Raw genomic sequence first — 25,560 nt, 5'->3', positions numbered from 1 at the left:
TTTCTGCTTTATGTCTGTTCCTCTTCACAGTTATATTCCAGTCAATCCTTTCACCTTTCTTCTTCCACTCTTTTCTCTCTTACATTGATGCCTCCCTTCCTGCAGATCCTCTCTCGTCTTAGAATTGGTAGTCTTTCCCATATTCAAACTACTTTTTGATGTCTTTTTAATTTTTTCTTCTTTGATTTGGTCTGGATTATGGTGCTTTGACAAGGTTTACTGAAACTAGACTGTGGTGCCAGAAGCTGTGTACAAACCTCCTTTTCAGTCTTCCTAAAACTGGAACCATTGAAAAATCTTTCAGGAGCTTGGTATCTGTCCATTTCTGCTTACAAATGGCATGTGAATATAAAATACACAATTATATGCAATTTTAGTAATAACTTCATAGAATCTCAAAAAAAATTATATACAGGCAATACACTTGCATAGATAAATAAATATATACAGCTATAGCTGATTAGCTGTTTCTGGCTCTTAAAATGGGCATAATCCTCTCATTTCAAAGAGTGGCACCTGGAGAATGTATTTGAGTCAGAAATAGTGAATGAGTTTATAAAGGATAATTTTCTGTCTCTTGGATGTGCAAGGTACTGTGTAAGCAAGATTTTTAATAAATCAGAGCCATAGCCAGTAAGCTATATAGTACATATTTCCCTCTTTCATATGGACTTCTTCCTTTATTAGGGAGCAAGCTATAAGTCTGAGGGCTTTGGTTCTGAACAGATGAGGAATTCTAATAATAATAAAAGAAAACTTTAAAAAATAATTGCCAATATATAAGGCAGTATGTTTTATAATGTAAATTCTTAGTGAGAATAGTTCCTTTACAGTGAACTTGGAGGAGACAGGAAAATTTAGAGGAGAGGAGAATAAATTCATAACTGTTTTCTCAGAAAGTATAATATAGCCTAGAGTATCACATTGTCAGTCTGAATCATATATATTCTCACTTTTATTTCTTTTTTTGTCATCAGTTTTTTACTTTACTGGCAGAATTGCCTATAGTATAAAAGTAATACTCTGAATCATATGCAGTATCACTTTTATTTCTTCTTTAGATATCAATTCTCTAGTTTATTGCCAGAATTGTAAAACATTTTTTCTGCAAAAGGTGTTTACAAGGTTTTTTCCTATGTATTCATTCTTCTCTGTGAAGACTTGATATTGCAAATTATTGCCAAAATGAGATTTAATTCTTAGAATCATGAATTCTCAGGGGGATACAGCTTTACTTCATTAAGTCATTATGCGTGTAGTTTCTTTTTATTCTCTCTTTAGATAAAAGGAAAAAGTGTATGGGAGTTGATTTAGAAGAATGATGGAATACAGTGTTACTTGCTGAATCTTTTAGCTTTTAATGTTTCTTTATCAATATTATGTGGTTACTCAAGTGTATGTGTGTATATATATATATATATATATATACACATACACAGACACATATATATATATAGTATAACATAAAAGATCATAGAACCATATAATGTCCCAGTTCGGATAGGACCCACAAGGATCATTGAGTCCAACCCTAAACCCAGCACAGGTCACTGCCAGAGTCACACCATGTGACTGAGAGCATTGGCCAAATGCTTCTTGAACTCTGCCAGGCTTGGTGCTGTGACCGCTTCCCTGGGGGGAGCCTGTTCCAGTGCCCAACCACCCTCTGGGTGAAGAAGCTTTTTCTAATATTCAACATAAACCTCCCCTGGCACGGCTTCATGCTGTTCCTGTTAGTTGTCACCAGAGAGAAGAGATCAGTGCCTGCCCCTTCACTTCCCCTCGTGAAGATGTTGAAGACCACTGTGGGATGATGGATAGAGTTAAACCTAGAGGGGATTCAGAATTTTAGGGTAAAAAGCAGCTGCAACTCCCTGGATGGACTGAGGTTAACATGCTCCCCAATGCAACGATACACATCTGCTCAGAGAAACAGAACGGAGTATGGAACGAAGTAGAGACTACATGGCCCCCCTCCATTTTAATCCCAGCAGAATGGGAGAACATTGTGGTACCGAGACTGTTCAGTACCTGTCTGACAAGGGAAAATCAAGATGCTCTGCTGCTGAAGCCAACAACCTTGTCAAAACCCCTCCTCAGGTGCCAAGCCATGACCATCACCCCCCTGCCCCCATTAGGTACACCAATCAGAAAGAGAAGGTATTTATGACTAGAGCCACTCAAACTCCACCCAAACATAAAGAAAATAGTATAAAAGTAAGTTGGAGAGAGGGGGAAAGTGGGAGAAGACCTCCACTGAAACTGCTGGGATCAGTCGATGGGCTGAGTTCACCTTCTCTCCCCGCCAGAGGGACGCCTTGGGTGAGAAATATACTCTACACACATTAAATGCTGCTTTTAGGACTAGAACTTTTGCTTGTGCTTACCACGTAGTATATTAGTAGAGTGCTACTAATCCAGCACTTGCTCTTCTAAAACTTCATACAGTTCATCATTGCCCAGTCCTCTAATATGTCAAGGTCTCTCTGCAGGGCCTCTCTGCCTTTAAGGGAGTCAGCAACTCCTCTCAACTTAGTTCCATCAGCAAACTTACTTTCGAAAGATCATAAAATATTATATCTTGACCTTTAATAGAATGGAATTATGCTACTTTTAGGTAGTATGTTTGTTAGCATAGTGACTATATCTTTACTGCCTCCAAAACTTTTAGTGCACTGTGAAGATTTTAACAGTTGATAAAAATATGCAGTAGATTCAGTTATTTAAAAAAGTGAAAGTAGATTTTTTTATGATGTTTATTTGCATTTCCTCCCCCACAATTGGAATGGAAAGACTTGATTAAAAGGAGCTTTCTTTTAGCAGTTTTCAACTATTTACCCTTTCAGTATTTGCATTTTCACTCAGGGCTCTTTTTCACTAAGCATCCATGACTTTACTGGAAACAGATACATCTGCAATTGTTCTATTCTACATAACTGAAAATTAGGAGCTTTAAGTGTTTTTTATAAAACTAGGTGGAATTTAAACCTATTGAAAATAAAGCATGTGCTTCTTTTTTTGTACCATTCTATTCATAGATTTAGATTTGATGCAGTTCGTGATATGGACAGAGTGTAAGTGATATATGGAACTGCTTTCCTCATATCTTGAAGATCCACTTCTGTTCACTAACACAGCTTATGTCCTGGTAACATCCCTGGATGACTCATTTAGTTAAGAGGCCAAATATTAGTTTAGATCAGACTTCTCACCCAGGCAGCTGATTAAGCAGAAAATGGCACAAGTCATGTTACTTAGATGATGCTCAGAATGGATAACAGAGGAGCTGAAATAGATGATCCCAGAGGAGCTGAAATGGATGATCTCAGGTGACAGACTAACTTCGACGGCGTCACTGAGTTTTTAGAACACAGAAATGGTACATGACCTTTTTCTAGCCAAAGTAGCATGACTATCTGCAACAGGGCATAACTCAGCAGTGGCTGAAAGGAAATAAAACATGCCTACAGGACCAAATTTTGCAAAGAAAAGCTGTAATTGCATCTGGAAATTTGTTTACATTAATGATAACTATTATCTGCTGTATATTGCTTTGATTATGATTAATTAATGAGATTATAGTTCATTTATTAAGTGTTTATGCCTGCTTAAAGTAGGAGTGGAGTCCCAATTGGCATTCTTAGTATTCACATCCAATATAAGGGAGACTTAACTTGACTATTAATGTTTCAGTAATGGATTCGATTGTTACATGCATATAGTCAGTTTGATAAATCCATGTATTTTTACCCTAACTGTTAAAAAAAAAAAAAGACTGAAATTTATAAGTATAATTCACAGAAAAAAGATTAAAACTGAACATTATTCGTAAAAAGTTTTGAGAATTTTAATTTGGTAAATATGTATTAATATTTGTATACTTAGGTCTTTAATAGATCAAAATGATGCAATGTATTGCATTAATGAAACTGTAAAAAGATAGAAACCTAAATCCTCTGGTCTGTGAATCAGAAGGAAGGCCACAGAAATCAATGAAGTTTTATAAAAGGGTGTAACTGATTTAGATGGAAATTGGCTTTGGTATTTCTTTTAACTGTTCTGAGTAGATCTGCAGTTCTTTGGAGGAACAGGAAGGATTAGCATGAAAATGATGAATACAAAATTTTCTATTTTTTTTTTTTTTCAGCATTATACTAGGGTTTCCAAATATATCTACATCAGTATCTATATTTTAAAATACCTAAGTCAGTAGAAGGAAGAATAGCTATTGAGTATATTTTTAATGAAGTTCTCCCCTTTGGGAAGGCTTTTGTACTGCTTTCTGAAAGGTCTCATTGTCATTGCTCAAAGTTGTTGGTGGCTCTGATTGTAAAGATAAATGTCAGAAATCCAAAGGTTAGCAGGATAATATTAGAGATTAGTTTAAGAAAGAAATCAATTAGATATTATGATGAATTATTTGTGAAGCCAGGCTATGAGGACAAATTCTTCCATTAAAATTCACTCTTGCTGACTTCAAGAATGCCATTTAAGGCGTTGTTGAAAGACTTCATTTATTCTGTAATTAAAGACTGAGATGAGGCGAAGCAATGCATAGCCAAAAAAGCACCAGCAATATATCTTCCAGTTCTGTTAAATACTGATTTTAAGTGAAAGCAGAGTGAAGAAAAAAGAAGAAAGAAGAGCTACTAAAGAAATTAGAGGGAAAAGAGAGAGAGAAAAAGTAGGCTGCTTTTAACTGGTATGTATTAAGTTAAGCTTTCATTTGAGTCAGTAACAGTTTTCTTGAGAAAAAACTGCTGCCATATGATGTTCATGATGTGCTGATTGCTCGTGATTATTCTGACATGACGTTTTTTATTCCACAGAGACATTATAGTATGAATAGTGTTACATAGATATTACAGCTGCATGTACAGTGGCTCTCCACAAATGAGTTTGCAGATAAAATGATTTAATTAGTAATAAAAATACGCAGGATTCAGAATCTCTTATGGAAGTTTAGGAATTCATGTAGTAAATGGGACACAATAATTTGTCTTAAACATTGTTCAGGATTGTCTGTTTCAGGAGAAGAAGAGAAGGGTGTTAAGTTGCAAGAAGGCTTTTTCTTTATCCCAGGGATTGTTGACTCTTCTGAATAAAGAGGGTTTAATGAAATTAATTTAATTTTTCCCTAATGTAACTGTATGTCTCATAATCTTGCTATTCAGAGCCTGCTGTACTGATGAGTTTTGACACACATTCATTCATTCAGAAAGTACTGCTCATGGAACACCTCTAACATAACAAAAGCTTTTCATTTTTAATGACTGCATTTAATTTGGGGTAGTCATTTGGAGCCGAAAGGTTTAGTACCAAGTTATACTTGTACTAAATTGTCTTTGCATTAGAAGGCAAAGTGGAGGGAAGTAGGATCTGTAAACATAACTTGGTCACAACATGAGGTTTCCTGTGAAATTACTTTGGCAAGTGTCAAATAAAATTAAGAAACCACACCAAGACAATATACATGGAATAAAATGTGGACATAGGTGGTAGTTTAAAAACAAATCAGAAATATTAGAAACATTTGTATATGAGTTTCCCTTTCCTCTCCTTCTTACAGGAAGACCGGGTAGTGAACCATTTGGCAGCAAAGATAATTGAAAATGTTTGCACTACTCGTGCATGCCATGCACAAGGATTTATTACAGGAGAAATTGGACCTGTCTTGTGGTACCTTTTCACACATTCTGCAGTGGATTCTTTGAAGATAACTGCTGTTTCGGTAAGGAATTTCCTTCTGTGACATAGAAATGTTTTGGTGTTGAAAAACATTCTGAATTGACACTGAAACATGTTTGAACATGTTTGCTGTGTGTGTGTGTATTTATATTTCAGACTACATTAAAATATGTTTTAAAAATTTCTGAAACTGAAAAGTGCACGCATTACAGTTCCATGCTTATGGAAAGTCCTTGTGATTCATCATTTTCTGGAACATATATTTTCCTATGCTGGTTATGAGTTATGAGTTATGTTTGAAAAGTTTAAACTTTCAAAGAATCAATTAAATTTTTGCAAAGTTGAAATTTCTTTTTTGTATGATGTTTTAAACGAGGAGTGTTTGTTCTCTTTTATCACAATTAGAAGACTTATTTGATATCATCATGTTACTTTCTATAAAATTGTCAGGGCTAGTCTTTGCACTGAATTTTTAAGGTAATATAGGATGGTAACAGGACAAACAGAGCTATGTCGTGGAAACAAAAGTTTTGGAACAAAAGGACTTTGTGAGATAGAAAATACTTAGCAGGTCTGTGACTTTAGCTGTATATCTTGTTGACAAAACAAAAGCATTACCCACCAATACAGGTAATATTTTAGAACTGAACAATAGGTTGTCTTATTTTAAATGAAGTGTGATAAGTGGATACTCATTTCCTAAGTAGAGGTCAGGCTCACTGGTGAGTTTACTGTTGGCCTCCCAGATGGTAGCGTTTCTCCTGCAGCAGTGTGCAGGTAGACATATCTAGCATTGAGGCAATAAAAGAGAGAGAATTAAAAATATATCTGATGTGTGGCTGAAGAAATAAATAGTAGAATAAACTGATAATTTGAAACATATATGTATTTATTAATTATTTATCTTGGTATATTTATGGCAGAGTCTTGCCTGAGACATAAACTGCTCAAATATTGGGAAAATGTCTTGACATTTTAGAACAGGAAACTTATTGAGTACAATACATGTTACAGAAGCCTTTGCACCTGAAATTCTTTGCAAAAACACTCTTAGGATATAGATATCCTAAGAATATCCATATATTTTATGGATATAGAATTGTCAGTCTCTAAATATGTAAAGTATATGTGTGAGTGTCTATTAGACTGCTTTTCCAGACAGGGTCTTTTTGATACTTTACCTCTTTGAGCTGTGAGTTTTATGCTTACATCATGACTGTATATATAGTAAAAGACTTAAGATTAGAGTTATAATTTCCTTTACTTACTGGGTTTTTAAAGTAACCTGCTTGATCTTCTTTCCTACCACTACTTTTGCTATAAGGGATGTTTCATATCTTGTGCTTTCAGTTCTTGTCAATCACTAGACTGGGCACTTGTTATTTTTTTGCTATTAGGTCATAGCCCTTTATTTTTATCTCTTTCAGCTCATCCTGAAGTTTTATTCCTGTTTCTCTGCCTATCCACTTGGAGAACTTTGCTTTTTCATTCACCATTCCTTTGACTCCTACAACAGACTTCCAGAACTGCTCCATTTGCAGGGCCCAGTTGGCCAGTTATACCTATTTTGTGTACCACAGTGACCAGCATATCCCAGAGAAACTGTCTGTCTCAATTACATTCAGACAAATGAGCAAAGAAAGATCATAATGTGTGGGTTTGTCTTTTGTTTTGTTTTGCTATTGAAAAGTCAGTTTCTTCTTGGACAATATAATATGCTTGAGGTGGGCAAGAGCTTTTTTCTGTCCAGTAATATGCAGAATTATACTTCTGATTGTCAAGGATAAACTTGTCATCATTGTAGACTCACTATGGCCTTCTGTAGCCATGGGCTCTGAGGTTATCGTCCATGCCATACAGTTTGCACACTTTGCCCTTAAATTGTCTAGTGACTATGAGAAATTGTGTTGTTTGTCCCACTCTATCCTCAGCCTGTTTTGAGATCCCAGATCATTCAATCTTCCTAAGGCTTTAAGGTTGAGGTGAGTCACTAAGAAATCTTTTCTTTGTCATAGTTTTGATGTTATGGATATCTAGCCTGTCTTAAGCACTACTGATGAGAAGAAAATCTTCATGCATCTTAAGTGGAAGTTAGCAAAAAATGTGTAAGAGGAAGCTAAAACCTGAAGACCTTATTGTAGCCTAGTTTGCCCCTCTTTTTTTTCTTTCTTTTTCTCTTTTTGTGTCCATTATCTGCTACCACTACATACTAGTCAATAAGGCTTTATTAATTGCTTGGTTCAGTCAAACAGTGCTGGTGTTTGTGTGGTCTCTTCCAAGTGATTGAAAGTATCATAGATTTTCAGTTCCTTAGTTCCTTCACCTCTTGTTCCTGCAACTGTGATAGAGCAACCTGATCTTTATGGGCTTCTTGCTCAGCTAGGGATGTTAAATGCAGTGACATGTATAGTAAGTTGCAATATTTATGCTACATATTCAAATTGAATAATCTGACACTCCTGGGTTGACACTGGGACATGCAATGACACTGTTTTTGCCAAGCTTTTGCCTCCTGATTTTTTTTTCTTCTGTTTGAAGTCTTTGAATTTGTGTTATAAAGCTTATCAGTCCTCAAATACTACTCTAGAAGCCCTCTTGTAGATGACATATGTTAGGATGAAGCAATGTGTTTTAGGAGGTCATGATAACTGCAATTACCAGAATTTCCTAGAGAAACTCAGCTGATTTGTGGAACATCCTTTCAATGGCAGTTGTCAATCTAAGTAAAAATTATGCCTTTCTATAATCTTATTACCTTTTCTCTCTCAGATTTTTAGCAATGCATGCTTTGGTGTTGAGGCCTGCATTTTGAAAAGATGACCAAGTTGTGTGTGCACACTGAGATCTGCTGAGACAAAATTTCTTCAACATCTTCACAAAATCACATAATATGCCAAGTTGGAAGGGACCCATAATGATCATCGAGTCCAGGACCATCCCCAAGAGTCACATTGTGTGAGAATACTGTCCAAACACTTCTTGAACTCTATCAGGCTTGGTGCCTGTGACCACTGCCCTGGGGGGCCTGTTCCAGGACCCAAACACACTCTGGGTTAAGAACCTCTTTCCAATATCCAACCTAAACCTCCCCTGATGCAACTTCAGGCCATTCCCTCAGGTCCTGTCACTGACCATCACAGAGAAGAGATCAGTATCTGCCCCTTCTCTTCCCCTCATGAGGAAGTTGTAAACTGTGATCAGGTCTCCCCTCAGTCTCCTCTTCTCCAAGCTGAACAGACTAAGTGACCTCAGCTGCTCCTCATATGGCTTCCCCTCAAGGCTCTTCACCATCTTCATTGTCCTCCTTTGGATGCTCTCTAATAGCTTAATATCTTTCCCTATATTGCAGTGACCAAAACTGACAAAATATTCAAGGTAAGGCTGCACCAGTGCAAAGCAGAGAGGGACAATCCCCTCCCTTGACTGGCTGGTGCTTTGCCTGATGCCCCCCAGGATACCGTTGGCCCTCCTGGCTTCCAGGGCACTGCTGACTGATATCCAGTTTGCCACAGCCAAAACTCCCAGGTCTCTTTCCGTGGTGTTGCTCTTCAGCATCTTATTCCTCAGTCTGTTTGTACATCCAGGGCCCCATCCCAGGTGCAGAATCTGACACTTCCCCTTGTTGAACTTCATATGTTTGCTGATTGCCCAGTCCTCTAATTTGTCAAGGTCTCTCTGCAGGACCCAAGATAGAGCCCTGAAGAACCCCACTAGTGACAGGTCACAAGTCCTGTGTTACCCCATTCATTGTAACCCTCCATGCTTGACCCATGAGCCAATTGCTCACCCACCACATGATGTGTTTATCCAGCTGAGTGCTGGACATTTTGTCTACAAGGATCCTGTGAGAGACAGTATCGAAAGCTTTACTGAAATCCAAAAAGATTACATCAACTGGCTTCCCTTATCAACTGGATGGATTACCTTGTCATAAAAGGAGATCGGGTTTGATAAGCAGGACTTCTGTCTCATGAAGCCATGCTGGCTGTGCCCAGTGACTCTTGTCTTTCATGTGTTTTTCAATACCTCTCATAACAATCTTCTGCATAACTTTACCAGGCACTGAAGTGAGACTGACCAGCCTGTAGTTTCTGCGGTCCTCGTTCTTGCCCTTCTTGAAAAGCGGGGCAGCGTTCGCCAGGCATATGTATAAATGTACATATGGACAACAGAAACAAAGCTATAATTGTTCCCAAATAACATCTTTTCCTGTAAAGGCAATATACTTACTGGGGATCATATCTTTCCCTTGTGTACTTACTGAGGTTTCAGTCATGCTGGAGGTGGGGCTTGCTCCAGACTAACATATTGGAGAGCTTTGAGTGAAAGCAGCAGTGATGAGGGGGTTGCAAGAGTAAGACACATTCAGTCTTCTGCATCCTTGGTCAAAGTGCTTTGGTTCTTGTTTTTCTTATCTTCATGGAAATTATTGCTATCCATGTAGATGAATCCATCTCCTTCTTTCAGATAATTTCACACAAGTATGCTTGGGCCTGAATATGTTCCTCGATTTTCCCCTCCGCTGTTTTGGAGAGTGTTTCCTTTATCAAAAGACCGAGATTTTATTATTTTATACAAAGTGAATTGAACAAGGAAGTTTCTAAAGTAGGATACATTAAGGTGGTACTCTAATCTTTTTGCTGCTTTGTAGTGAAACACTAAAGGAAGAACTTACTGCTCAATGCTTGATATAAATCATGGTTATGTATTAATACTACTGGGGCATTTGGGTATATAATCTTAACTTTAGGAAAAAAAATCAATCAATTGATATTGAAATCTAGTGCAGGCAGATCTTTTACCAGCTGAAGTTTATGGAGATTTCAGTGAGATACTAATTATAAAATACTAATGTATTCTCCAGCTATAGTATACTATATGATTTCTATATTCATTAAATTGTTACTACAGATATCTAGACATTTTTATTCTGCATGACCACATAAGCTGATATCATCAGTGTTCTATTTTATTTTATTTCCTGCCTTGTTTGAATGTATCCTGAAGAATTTATTTGTGACTGACATCTATATTCAGATGTAAAAATACGTTTCTCTTAAGAAATACATGTGTCATATCTTTACTTAGAGTTACCATTCTGTCTGCAAAGCATCAGCAGTGAGGCACTATGGACTTTTACTTATCATTATTTCTATCAATAATAAAAATCTATCAAGAAGATTCTCTGTCTTCAGTCTCTGGAGTCAAGAAATTACACTTTACCTTTCCCTGCCTGTCAGAGGTGGCAAATGAGGACTGTGTCTCAGTATTATTTTTCTCTTTGGGGTCCAACATGCCTCAGGTAAATATCACATATTTTGCCTGTAGAAAAGTTATGTCTTTTTATCATTTTGCTAGACTTAGAAAAAAAAAATCTGTAAGATGTCAAGGTGATATTCTGACAAGCTCAGCAGCAGGAAGAATATTTTCTTTGCAGTATACTGAAAGTTTTTAAATTTTTTTTGAAGAATTTAAAATCTCATTTCTAAGCTTTTTCTGCTGGAAGAGAAGTAACAAAACATAAGCCACTTAATTGGAAATTAGTTTGGGAAAGCTCAACACAATATTTTTGGGGATTTGGTTTCTTTTTTTTTCTTAAATAATTGGTGCTGAATAGTTTCTTTCAGAGATTTGTGTATTGCAGATGCTTTTATGCATTCATTCTCAAACTTGAGAGACATGGAGGACACCCTGAAAGGGTGAATGCTGTCCAGTCACATGTGGCATGTAAGACCAGAAGGATAGATCATAGAATCATAGAAATCTCAAGTTTGAAGTGACTGATAAGGATGATGAGGCTAGAGTTGGACCTGCTGAGAGAAAAGATGCTGGCTGAGACTGGGCAGAGAGCAGGGACAGAGAAACCAATTCCAGGAGAAGCTCCGACAATGCCTTACTCTCACTGTGAACATTTCCAAGACTGCTGCCTGGAGATACCTTTTATCATTAGTTTCCAATTCCCGCTCCACCACCTTTTGACCCATTTCCACCTGTTCTCTCCAGATACTGGATCTACTGAAGTGATTTAGAATGCTTTGTCCTGTATCCCCCATTAAATTCTATCTTCTGCTTTTCTGCTGAAGTGTTGGGCTCACTCAAACAGCAGAGTGCTCTGTGACATACAAACTACTGGGAGTTTAAGGCTTCTCCCTTTGGCTGTTGGTGGGCTGGAGCTTTCCTTCTACCTCCAATGCTGCAGTGTGATCCTAGAAGACAGCCATGTCTTTCGTATGAGATTTGCATGGAAGTCATCTGACGGCTTGTGGCTATGGTCACCCTTATTTGGCAAGGTCTGTAACAGAGAACCAAGGCATTGTCAAGCCTGCATACACCATGTTAGCACACCAAGGTAGCTCCATGTTGCTTTGACACAGTCTGTCCCTGAGTTCCAGCAGTTCATTTGTAATATGACCCTCAAGGATATTTTTAGTGAATGCACATACCTCCTGCCCACTCATTTTGAGAACTCTGAATAGAGGTGAAGGGTTGTGTTGTGTTCTTGGGGAGATAAAGCATGCTGTACTAAGAAACTGAGATTGAGTGTCTGTGGTTTAAAAGAGGGGAGGGAGGAAATAATAAAAGAAGAAAAATTAAAAGCTGCAGTCGATTTGGTTCCTGGACCAGAAAGGACAAGGAAGAGCAGGAGCAGATTAGATGAATAGCAGAACAGCATGAATAACTTGGCTGTTAAGTTCCTGATTTACTGCCTTTTATGCCTTTTTTTTTTTTCTAGTTTGTTTTGAGTAACGTTTCTGAGGGCACTGGGGAACTGGGCAGTTTCTGAGGTTCTTACATGGAAAGCTTTTCTCTAGTGATAGTATTCTGTGTGTGTAATGATTACAGTTTCTCTTAAATGAGACCTCGCTATTGAGTGCACATACATAAGCAGCAATTTCTAAATATAGGTGATCTGAAGAGAACAAAGAAATTGTAAATATTACCTACTTTTCACACAAGAAAACCACCTTCAAAGTTTTTCCTGAAAATCAATTCAGATTTTCATGTGAATCAAATAATTGACATAAGCTGTTCTCCTATCCTAACAGTACATTCAAGCCAAAGAAAAAGAAAATTTTAGTGTTTAAAGAGTCTTTTTATCTTTATCTGTAGAGAACAAAAGCAGTTATAATATCTTGAAGGTTGCATTTTCACAGGTATCAAAAGGAAAAGCTGACTTGGAGATGAATCCACCCTGGAGGTAGTTTGGTAATGTTTGTTAGGAAATAACTAAGTTAGTAAACACTGAACAGGTTTGTGCTCATTTCACTGGAGCATGGTCACTTGCCTGCTTTTTGTGTTGCAATTTAATCACTCATTTGTGCAAATCAACCATTTTGAGAATAGTTTGCATGTTTATTATACTAACCAATGTTCCGTAACGAGTATGTAGATCTGAAGTAGTATAGATTCTAGATAGTGAATATATCAGATTATGGTCCATGAGCAGAGAGAGAGAAAATGTCCATCTTTAGGGGGGCTAGAATTTCTGTAGTGTGTGCCATGTCTGTAATTTCTGCTCCCTGTACTCCTTACTACTACAGTGTTATCTAATGCTGCCTACATTCTGTGCTTGACAAAAGACTCAAGCATGGACATGTGCTACTCCAATATTATTCTTCTATGGAGGAAAAGAGTGACTCTGTTTGATGTTGGTGTTGGTGTAGCAAATATTTGAATTTCAACTGTATGGAGTGTATTGCACTATATTTAGAAGAATTCCAAGTCTCTAAAAATAAGTAATCTTTTCCCCTAATATCCCCAATCTTTCCCCTAGGGAATCTTTCCCTTAATCTTATGAATGAATCTGTATGAATTCCTTATATTCCTAAACTACTGGAAAATTCACCACCTGCTTTTAATTTCCATTATCTTTCTTGAGATTAATAACAAAATAAAAAACAATTTTTTTTTTTACTTTTGTAGGCTTTATGCAGAATTACTCGTTCCTCACCTAGTGCTTTCCAGAGTGTCATTGAAAAAGTGGGATTAACAGCCATACTAAATTCCTTGGCAAATGGAATATGCAAAATTCAGCAGTACATGCTCACCATGTTTTCAGCAATGTTGTCATGTGGGATTCATCTACAGAGATTGATTCAAGAAAAGGTTTGATTTCAGATTAATATTATTCAGTGGCATGGAGTTCCACTAAGGAAAAGTTAAAGTTTACTCTGATAGTGGTTTTGGGTTCTCAAAATGCTTAACTCAGTGACATTTACATATCTGAATAGCAGGAAATGATGAATGTGTTTATTTTATATTTTTATTTGCTTAAAATCTAAATAATAAGGTGTATAGTTTTTCTTTCTCTCTCACAGAACTTCAAGAAATGGTACTAATGGGTGTATACATTGTTACTGCAACTAGAATTCAATCAATTCAGAAAACTCTGACCATAACTGATAATGGTCCTAAGTAAAATCAGTAAGGAATGTGTAAGGCTAGCTATTTGACATAGCTCTTTTAGCCATTTAAAAGGGAAAATAATGAGTGTCCTGATTGAATCCGAAGCTGTACTTTATGCTCTCCTTAAAAGACCTTAGGCCAATTTGTAAGTGAAATGTCTTGCAGACATTAAAATGTCTAGCATTTTAATACCTTAGGGTTTTCTTTTTAGTGTCACTGAATAAAACTTCTAGGTTTGATATATGTCTAATATAATTTTTGGTAGAGGTGATTCAAAGCTTTATATTTTTATCACCAAATTATTCTGTGTTTAGACAAACTGGTTTTTTTTTTTGGCAGTATGTCTGCACAGTTCATAAACAAAAGTAATCTCCCTCTCCTTGGAAAAGATAAAAATCACAAAGAAAGTAGAACCTCTAGCTCTTGTTTTCGTCAGAAACTCTGTTGCAATGTATGTTGTAACCTGACAGTCATCTTGACTATAATAATATATATTAATAGGGTACATATTAGTATTAGTTGAGAGAGTATTAGGGTATTGAGTATTAGGATATTAGTTGAGAGAGTTTTGTTTCTCTGCACGTTGTTTTAACATGATATTTAAATTAAAACAATCTACTGTTTTCCACCCATCTCTTCTTGCAGCCTGAAATCACTCATTCTCTTCCTAAACGTAATTTCTGTGCCATTGTCAGAATTTCGTGAGTGCGTATCACCTGACCTTAAGCTTTCCACACATTCCACAACAGCACTAACAGGTGGCAAATTGTCCTGTAATGATGTTGCAGTTTCTAATAGTGCACATTAGTGTGAGTTGATGGTACAGTCAGAGAAATATTGTCAAAAATTATTTATTTGAACATTTGGAGAAGGAGTGCAATGTGTAGCAAGCTTATGGCTACAGCATGATGCTTTCTGTGAAGAATTTCTTGATTATATAGGACTTATATTGCTAAAAGGACTCCCTTACAGATACTGAATTTCTAATGACTAATTGCTAAAAGGATTCCCTTTCCAATCTTGCAGCTCTTATGAACAATTTTAGTCAAATTTTGCAGATTAGAAAATTGAAATACAGGCAAATATGGACATTCCTTTAATGGCATATATCAAACTAATTATAGAAGTGGGAATAGTACCCTAAGCTGTAGCTGAAAAACATTGTACTTTAAAAACTCATAAAGTGGGTCTTTATGTGCCCACATTTGGTAACTGTACCTGCCTCACAGGTTCAGACAAACCTATATCTCATAGAATGTTTATTTTATCCGAATTATATTGTAGGATTTTGAAAGCAGAAACTAGATTTCTGTTTTTCTTAAATGGGATCTAAAAATGTAATCCTCATGTATTGAATTGCCAGATGCTATCACATTACACAGAGTAATAATATTTTAATGCTGAACATTGAATTGAATACTCCATGCTCATGGCACACAAGTCCACCTTAAAGAGAGAAGGGAAAAGTGGGTAGTGTTGGCCTACAAATTATTTTACCTTCTGTAGAATTCTTGTGTACTATAACTTAAGAGGCAGGAGGACTTCAGTGTCACGCAGAAGGTAGTGACAGAGTTGTCACTACCTCTCTATCTGTTTAATATGACTGCAAACCAACATATTAAAAGATGCTTAAAGATACAAATTCAAGATGGAGACAATTTAGCTTTGTGTGTATTGTCTAAAAACTCCCTTAGTTTATAAGACTTACTTAGGACTGCCTTTGTTTTCTTCTCCCTTCAAGAACAGCAATAAAAACCACTTACAAAATAAAAGCCAGAAGACAAGGAGAAGTGTAGTTCTGTGATCATGTAACTAGTATAAATCTTCAGAGAACTACAATAGCTAAAAGGGACTGGGTTTTGTCCCTCTCTGATACAGAGCCTTTCTATTTTAGTTTCTTTTTTGGAAACTAAAATAGTTGAAATTATGTTTTTAAAATAAAGTGTGGAAAAAGAACGCAAAATCTTTGACGCACTAACAGTAGATAAAAATACCACTAATTACTTTCATCTGGCTGTCAAGATTCATTCAATGAGTGAAATAGTGAAATAGGGGTCCCACTGTTCTCCCCTTGTGTAGCCAATTTGAAAATTTCTTTGCTTTTGTTTTAAACTGGATTTGCAGTATTAGTAAGGATATACAATATAAAATCATGATCTTCTCTCAGTTGACAGTGCAATGAAAAAGAGTGTCCTTACTCTGCAGAGTCTCCATGAATACATCAAACAGTTGCAGGGGAGGGAAGAAAAGTATAACAATGAAACAATTATTAATTAATGTATTTTGAGGTATTTTGCTGATTTTTGGCTTTTCAGACAGATTGAGTCCTACTGTTCAGCAAAGATGTACTTCAGATTTTCTTTGGATAAACTGTTGTTGTTTTGCAGTCCTCAGACCAGCCAGAAAAGCAAATTCCCAAATGTCACATTTATTTCTTAAGCTAGGCTATTAGAATATTCCCAGATAAGTCTGATGTAACTAATTTTAATTGCTGATGTTGTCTTAACCCATGGTAACCCCGCATGTAGCATTGAAATATCCTTGCTTTCCAGAGCATGAGGACTCAAAGTAGTCAGATGTGCTTTGGCTTGTACTTGCATGTGTCTTTGTCATGGTGTCTCTGTGCATGGTCTGTCAAGTCCATTTATGTTAGCACAGTCAGTGTTGCATTATATATAGTCTTTGACTAAGTCTGAGGTTTTATGGGGTTTCATAATAAGAAAACTTTTTTTATTCTTTTGAGTAATTTCATTAGAAAAAACCAAACCAACCAACCAACCAAAACCTAAATCACAAACCACACTTCATTAAAAATTCAACCTTTGCTTTCAGTAGATTGTAAATTAAGAACTTTGCTGCTGCAAATTCATACTGGAGGAACTACAAGTCATACTCTGTGAACCGTTGAAGTGTTTAAAGCAGGAAACTTTACACAGCTTGTAGTTTTTAACCACAAGATAGAGGAACTCTTCTGTTTATTAAGTAAATTGTTGAAATACAGAAAACCAGTTCTAGAATAATTAGTATCAGTTTGTTTTTCTGGGATTTTCGTAGTTACTGTCTGCGATGACTGTTTTTGTAGACAGCGTTAAAATGCATCCGAGTAAATATCCGAGTAAAATCTGGTTGTTTCTTGGCCAACTCTGGCACTCCTGTTCTTTTGTTCTCTCTAAAGATGTATAGTTAATTGTTGCAAAGGCTGTCTCTAATAAACTATGTTCAGTGTTGATTTGCAGTTGTTCTATCAACTTGGAGGTCGAAGATACTCCATATAGTTTCTTGTTTGTTTGTTGTTTGGTTTTTTTTTTTGATACTTTAGGATTTACAAGATATTGGTGGACAGAGCATAAATAATTCTCCTCTTTTATAACTCATAATACCTAATTATGTTATTCATAGTTTGAGAGCTCCTTTACATTCCACTGATTCTCAGCTTTATTCCCTTGGAACCTGAAGCAGTACACATGAATCTCATGTCTTTCCACCTGTCAGGCCACATTCCAGAAACTAGAGAAGAAAATCCATTCAATATACAGGGTTAAAAAAGAAAGAAGAAAAAACCAAAGCTATGATTTCAGAGCCCAGTCAGCTAACCATTGTTAAACTTCTGAAGGGAAATATTTTATGGTTATTCTTTATTTATCACTATCCTTGTTAAACTTTTTTAATTGTTCTTTTATTTGGATTTACAGGTAGGAGTGAGTTAGCAAGGATCTTGGAAACATATAAATTGACCTTATTGTAGGAATGGAGAATGGTCAGTGGGTTATGAAAGTCGTGGCTCCTTACTGCTTGTGGTTTATCCTTTTTCTTTACGAGTCCTAATTTTGTTTTTTTTCTTGAAAAGATGTTGTTCACTTTATGAACCCTTAATAAAATTGGTTTAGATAAGAACAATCAGAGATGGTAGAAACAGTTTCACCATCTATTTGGAGCATCTTGTATAAAATTTGGGGTCTGATGTAGACAAGATTGTATCCAACTAAGGTGTTGTTTTTAATCTTCCTGCATATATGGGAATGAAGAGGCAAAAATGTAATCATATTTGTGCTTAAATATTTATATGTTCTGAAAATAGTTCAGTCTTCTTTTAAAATAAATATATTCAAATATCCTATGTTTAAGGTAAGACATTTTAAAATGTAAGTTTTATCATCTTTTGTAGTTAATCTCATGCCATTTTGGACATAGTACATTTGATAGTGTTTACTTGGTACGCTAGCGTTTGTGAATATGTTCAAAGCTACTTTGCTGTAGGACAGTCTGTCTTGGGCAGAATTTATTTGCTAGTGTTTTATGGATTTTTTTTTTTTCATGAGACATTAAAAGTGCCTTACTAACACAGAATGCACATGAAAATGAGGAAATTTTACATGTATATAGTGTTACAATACGGTGTGAGTAACTTTAACGTATTTATGTTTATTTCCACCAAGGATTTTGTGACTACAATTACTCGATTACTTGAAAGTCCTTCAACTTTTATTCGAGCAAAAGCCTTTTTGGTCCTGCTACAAGTTTTGATCAATAACAGGGAGATGTTGCTACTCAGTTGTCAAACAAGGTAAGGTGATAAAGGAAGATAATTAGAGATATAATATTTAAAGTTGTACCTGAAATACTTTAAAATGTGTGGTATTTTTGAGCCAGTGTTTTAGAAGTGAACTGTTTTCTGTGTGATATAAATCCTTTCATTCATGAGAATATAAAGAAAAGAGTGTTCTCTTTTGTCTGGGGTCATCAGGTGACACTAACAAGTGGAAACCACTGTGTTACAGGAACAGTCTGTTTTTTAAAGGAACTTGTGGTCTCAGTGAACATTAGCAAGGACCAGATTTTGCTTTGGGTATGGCAAAACAAATACAGCAGTAGCGAGTTGTTATGGTGGGAAAAGCAAAATAAAAGGTTCTGTCACGTACCTTCCTCATCTTGGAGTCTTGGAGTCTAGTATTTGGAGAAATTTGACAGAAATCCTGCATGGACAGTTACTCTTTGTTTATTTATACCTGAGATATTATGTGAAAGAGAAGAAATGTAATTATTTTTATCAACAATTTGCTTTATTTATAATGCTTTCTGATGGGCACCCTGTCTGAAGACAATGTGTTTTGAATTTGGGCTGTAATTTTTGGCTTTATTCTGCTGTTTTATTGTGATGCTCTGGACATAGCTGACTAGGGACCAATACATAATGTAACACATTAGGTAAAACAATAGGAAAGCCTTATAGCAGTTTGTTGAATTGACAAACTGGTTTTCTTGATTGTTATCTTCATAATTGTTATTTAGTGACCAGTATCTCTCTTGATGGAATAGATCATCTAGCCTAAAATCTTTATCTTATATCCAGAAAGTAAGCTTGTTACAGAGAGAAGAAATGACCCATTAAGTGTGGAGACAGCTACTTTCATAATATCATGAACTCTGGAAGAATCTTATTACACCCAGTAGAGATACTGGATACTCATTGACTTACACTGTTAAATTCCTGTTGGAGTATTTTAGTTAAATGTCTCCAGTTCTGTGACAGAAAAATTACTTCAAAATTAAGACTCATAAATTCAAAATTGCTAGTACAGTAAGCAATAATCTATTTGATATACTCAGGTTCTCTTTATGAAGGTGTTTGATTTGATAACTATAAAGAGTATGTAGTAAAATGTGCAACTACTCCAGCTATTTAATGGTTTGTCTTCAGCAGTTGCAGCTAATGTTTGTAACAGGATTTATATTGCCTTAGATGATAAAATCTGTTTATGATAACGATAATCAATATAAGGCAATTTTTCTGTGTGCATCACTTAAAGGATGATGCAGATGATAAAACACTAATAACTGTTTCATGGCAACACTGCATATAACTACAGCTTTGAGTTAAATGTTGTTCAGTTTGGCATTGAAAAAGGCTTTTGTTTAGTTTAGTAAATGTGCTGGGTTTGAATGGGATAGTGTTAATTTTCTTCATAATAACTACTGTGAGGCTGTGTTTTGGATTTATGCTGAAAACAGCCTCCTCCTTAGCATGGGGACTGCCCCAGGGCCAGCACCCCAAAACTCTGGAGAGATGTTCTTCCTAGAAGGCAACAAAGCTGGGGCAGGGTCTGGAGCACAAATCTAATGAGGAGGAGCTGAGGGAACTGAGGTTGTTTAGCCTGGAGGAAAGGAGGCTCAGGGGAGACCTTACTGCTCTCTGCAACTACCTGAAAGGAGATTGTAGCAAGGGGGATATCTCTGTTTTTTCAAGTAATGAGCCATAGGACAAGAAGAAATAGTCTTAAGTTGTGCCTTAATTTCTTCACTGACAATTCAGACAATAAAATCCTGTTCCCACTGGTAAACTTTGTGATATGTGTCCTTGTAAGTGGTTTTAGAGCTGAAAAAGCTGTGGCATGTGAGGAAAATAGCGTTCTCATCATTATTCCACTCACTGGGAGGGAAGGGCAAGGAAAGGAGAAGGGAGAGTGAAAGGAAGCGAAAGGGAAGGGGGAGTAGGGGAAGAGGAAGTGTACAGGCAAGCTTATTTTATCTGTGCTGGTGTTATCAAGATGTTATTCCTTGTGTTTTTCTTCTAGTTTTTGCACAGGTATCAGGAAATAAAAGGCAGCAGAAGTAGGCACTGGCTAAACCCCCTTTTCATTGCCAGCAATAAAGATGCCTCTGGGCTGGGAGCATGACAAGTACCCCATGTTACAAATCTTGATTCCTTGAATACAATATTAAGACTACTTACCTGTGTAACCCCCAATTCTCCAAATCTATCTTAGCATATTTTTAAATTATTAAATTAGTTACTGTGCAGGTATGTAATTCAAGACCTTGACAATGAATGTCACCAATGAAAATTTCTCTAGGACTTCCCGAAGTACTTTGAGAATTTGAGATCTGTGGATAAAAGCATTTATATGTAATAAGAAATGCAATTTTGAAGTGAATTTTTTGTTACACAACATTGATACAATTCACCTGTTATTCTTTTTTCTGCCTGTTCCATGGTAGTCCATTACATACCTTTTATTCTTCCACATTTGATACAGCTAGTGAAGATATGAGACCTTTTAGGCTGAAGTAGCACTTACACTATGCAAATGAAGTTTACTTACACTATGCAAATTAATTTCTTTTGCTAATTGCACTCTTTTCTAGTCTCCTTCTTTTCTCTTTAATTTGCAAAGGTGAGCTACCTGTTCTTGAGGGGAGGGATACAACCTGAAGTTTTGTTGAAACTTTTAATTTCACCCTTTTCTGAATTAGTAGTAATTTCCAAATAGTCTCTCTGAATTGTTCTTTTTTTATCTAAATGGTTTCAGAGAATTTCCTAGGTGAAAAGAGACCGACCTGGAGATTGAAATTCCTCCCAAAAGAATTTATTTAAACCTGTTGTTTTTTACTGTCTGCAGAGATGGAAACTTGTGGAAGGATAGCGTAGTATTTCTGACAGACTTTCACAGTCTGCAAAAACCTGACTATGCACAACAGCATAATTTCTGAACAAAATCCTTCTCTGTTACCTGTCCCCACCTCCCATATTTTTTTAAATTTTCAAATCTTATATGCTCTCAGTGGAAAAGCTTTGCCTGGAAATCTACAATCTCACATCTAGCAGAGCCTATTGGCCTTATACATCTAAGACTAATCTAGAAAAATAGTGAAGAAAAGAACAGGAAAGCTTGGTGCTCAATCAAATGGGAAAACATGGAAGTGGAAGGCAGGAGGAAGCCAGTGATCTCAGGAAAAAACCCCAGCAAACTGATATCAAATTAAAAAGAAAAAAAAAAGGGAAGAAATAGGGATTGACCCTCTTATTAGCACGATCTACCATCCAGCGTTACATCTCTGTAAAATACACAATACAGCTATATTAAATATCCTTTAAATATCTTCATCCTTTTCTGTTACCAAAGGTTGACTAACAACAATAATAATAAACAATAATAAAAGTAATAACTAGTCCTTGAATTCATGCAGTAAATGGACTGTGTATGTCCTCAAAGCATGCACAACCTTCTTTAGTTGCTTGAAGATTGGTCATTCTCTGTGAACTTAGTGGGCTGAAGGGAGAAGCAGGGAGAAGGCTGCTAGTGAGAGACCTCCCGGTTTTAGGTTCAGTCAGCTGTTGGGTGCATGCTTTCTTTCCTCCCTGTTGAGATGCTGGTAAAGCTATAGCTGAACTTTATTGATATCTAAAGCTGATTTTAAGGATGTCGAGGGTAAATGTCAAATGTAAAAATGATAGAAGAGAAAAAAGTTCTTAAAGAATCCTTGACAGAGTCTAACCTTCTGATCCAGGTCAAGGTTTGTTATGCTTGAGAAATATTTTTTAACGATTGTTGCAAATTGGTGGATATTCCATGACCTCCTTTTGACAGCTGTACTAATTGTGTGCTATTCCTAACTCTCAAAAATTCTAGTTCTTTTCTTATTGAAATTTCAATTCTACAGGTTAAACATAGAAAACAGTGCAGTCTCTTTCCCTTTACAGTGACTTCTCTGTATTTCTAGGCCATGTCTTATCACATCTCTGCTCGATCTACTGAGTAATTAAATCTTCTTGTTTCTTCATGTTGGTCATCTTTTTAAGTGAACAGTCCTTACTCCTTTAAGTAGTAGATCTCATTCCCCTTCCTATCATTCAGGATTGTTAACTCTGAAATTGTCCGCTTTTTGCTTCATTCTTCATATTCTTTTGAAAAAAACTTGGGTTGTTTTCCTTTTTTAATGTAAAAGCTTACTGATGGCCTATCTTGCAGTATAGATACTTGAATTTTTTTCCAAAATCAAACCTTTGCTTCTTCATAGACAGTGGTTTATTCCTCATCATATTTAACTTATTTATACTAATACCTACATGTTTTTATGTATTGTTGAGTGCAAGACAAACATGCATTAAATTAATTGAATAAACATTTTTCTATAGGCCTAGTTTTGCTCATTAGAGAGAATACTGAGATTCTTCAGGGAATAAAAGTAACTGATGAATTGTTCTACATAAGACTGAGGAATTTGTTGAGGGAAAATGGAGACCCTAATGCTTTCCAGCCTATACAATTTTTATCTTCACAATTTTCTTGAGACAATGTTTGGTTAAACAGGACTATCAGGGAAAAAATAGCTGTGCATATTTTTAGAAAACGTTTCTATGAAAGACAGTTTTGAGATGGGAAGGACAATACAAAGGAGAGAACTCATGAGTTTATGTAAACTTTTTATCTTTACACTCTCAGAATAAATGAACCTACTTTTTATGCTTCCCAAGTGTGATTAACTAATAAAACATGCTTTTGTAAAAAAAGAACCTCCTCCTCCTCCCAAGCAATAAAACCACTCATGTTGAAATCTATTTGGCCCATTTCAAGTAAAACTTAAACAAATCTAAATGTATTTTCATATATGGAATCAGATAATTGCTAAATCATGGAAATGTTTTCTTAAAGAAAAAAATCCATACAAACTCTGATACTTTACCCTTTTCTTTTCAAAGTTAAACATTTTTTGAGTAAAAATTAATTGGTTATCTGGAAAGGCTTTTACCATTTTAAGGATTTTACCATTTTAATTTAAAACATTCAAATTTTTATATTAAAAAATTTAAAGCTTTTGGAAGGAAAATTCTATTGGAAGTGCGATGTCAGATTTTTAGGTAGTTCTTTTCTAACAGACAGATCAAAATTCCTCATAATTTAGTGCAATTTCCAGAGATTACAAGAAAAATAAAAGATGTACTTGTGGTCTCTGAGAAGTGCAGCTGAATTGTGTTGCTTCTGGGCTATCACAGAGGTGAAAAGGAGTTACTGAATGGGTCTTTTGACTTCTCTGTGTCTCTGTAGACCAGCTTAGGAAGGGTAAGATTGTAGTTTTCAATAACAGTCATGTGAAACATAATTCTGCAAAATGCATTCCTAAGTAGTTTTTATTTCATTGAGTAAATCAACTTTTTGATGGAAAGACATATTCCCTAGAATAAAATTTTGTGTTTGTGAGTCCTGCAGTATTGTTATGTACACTTGAGGTATAAAGAAGTTATTTTCACAGTTCTATAAAAGAACATTGATTATAAGAAGGGTATTTAAAAAGATAGTACTGAAGTACATTCTTAAAATCCAGATCATGGATTTCACTCACCAGTAATTGATAGTTTTTTGCACAGGACCCGGAGGGAGTTCGAATGTGAAACAAAGATGTCAATATTATGCCCCTAAAGGGAAGTCTGGCCCTTCTGTCTATTCACATAAGCATTGTAAAATTTTGCCTGAAGCATTCCGTTACAGATGTATTACTAAAGCAATGTCTTGTAAGTTAGCCACTGTCTAATAAATCAGTTACCATTTCACTGTGAGAAATGTCACTCTGCAGAACGGCATAGCCACACAGCACTTTCCAGTTAGAATGTGAGCACTGAGCTTGTCTTTAGAAATCTTGAACACCAGATTTCTAGAAAAAGGATGTAAGGCTAGTTTGGACTTTTATCTCTTTCAATATGACCATTCCAACTAGTGCTAACATTTTAATGGGCTGTAGTATGATTTATGTAGTATGATTTTTCTGGATTGAAAGATTGATCTCTTGTTACATTGACTTAAATTAGTCTTGCTTTTGGAACTCCTATGAGTTGAAAATGAATGCCTTTAGTCTTTTGCTCATATTGCAAATGTTGGTTGTGTATTTCAAAAGTAGATTGTAATCACTCTCTAAGTCTGCAGAGAGATTCACTCCTTATATTAGCATCACATATTAATTTAAACTAGTAGAGTTGCACTTACTTAAAGTAGCTTAGGAGTTTCTTCCCTGTGTTCCTTGACTGAGTAATTTGTGGTATTCTTAAAGTTTATTTATATTAAAAGAAAATTCTAAAATTTAAAAAAAATACAGAGCCAAAACCAATGTATCATCCTGATTGTAACAACAGATACTAAAAATGTCTGATTCAGTAGTAGTTTTGAGATACAGAGTTATTTTTTTGTTATGAGAGGTAATGTTTTGCACTTGTTTAAATGCAGGCTCGTGATTTATATTGAAAGAGACAGCAGGAAGACCACATCAGGAAAAGAGCAGCAAGGTGGCAGTGAATATCTGTCAAAATGCCTGGATCTTCTCATCTATCACATTGTGCGGGAGCTGCCAGGAATTCTAGGTAAATTCAGTTGATAAACTGAACAAACCTTACCTTTACTTACTCCCTCAAGAACCAAATCTCTCCTTACATATTCAGGTGGAAAGACTGAATTGTCTGATTACATAAAGTTTGCATTCTATCAGCTTCCTGAAGTTTTGTAGTTGTGTCATAATCAGATATTTTGTACTGGAATGCATGATCTCCTATATTAATGTTTTGTACTTGTGAAATGGTGAGTTTACCCTGTCAGTTCAGTCAGGAATGAGGCTCAAATGTACAAGAAGTTTTATCCATGTTCTAAAGGTATTATAAACATTGTAAAACCTAAGAGCAAATTTGCCCCACAAAACAGAGAG

At 35.8% G+C, this 25,560-nt stretch overlaps 1 protein-coding gene across 6 annotated transcripts in view; it reads left to right on the top strand.

Moving 5' to 3' along the window:
- The window catches only part of ULK4 (unc-51 like kinase 4), a 224,203-nt gene that overhangs the window by 53,622 nt on the left and 145,021 nt on the right, over nucleotides 1–25,560 (top strand). For all 6 annotated transcript variants that reach the window (XR_004357069.1, XR_004357058.1, XR_004357057.1 and 3 more), the window contains exons 20-23: nucleotides 5,570–5,731; nucleotides 13,612–13,794; nucleotides 18,531–18,658; nucleotides 25,089–25,222. Coding sequence is in view for 3 of the 6 variants with exons in the window: in XM_032687664.1 (XP_032543555.1) it covers nucleotides 5,570–5,731; nucleotides 13,612–13,794; nucleotides 18,531–18,658; nucleotides 25,089–25,222 (607 nt within the window). In the remaining 3 variants the exon portion in view is untranslated. The remainder of the gene's footprint in view (nucleotides 1–5,569; nucleotides 5,732–13,611; nucleotides 13,795–18,530; nucleotides 18,659–25,088; nucleotides 25,223–25,560) is intronic.

The sequence above is a fragment of the Chiroxiphia lanceolata genome, chromosome 1 (genome assembly GCF_009829145.1).
Source record: "Chiroxiphia lanceolata isolate bChiLan1 chromosome 1, bChiLan1.pri, whole genome shotgun sequence".
Taxonomy (NCBI): Eukaryota; Metazoa; Chordata; class Aves; order Passeriformes; family Pipridae; genus Chiroxiphia; species Chiroxiphia lanceolata.
The sequence above is the reverse complement of the archived record's forward strand: the minus strand, read 5'-3'. Positions and strand labels throughout refer to the sequence as shown.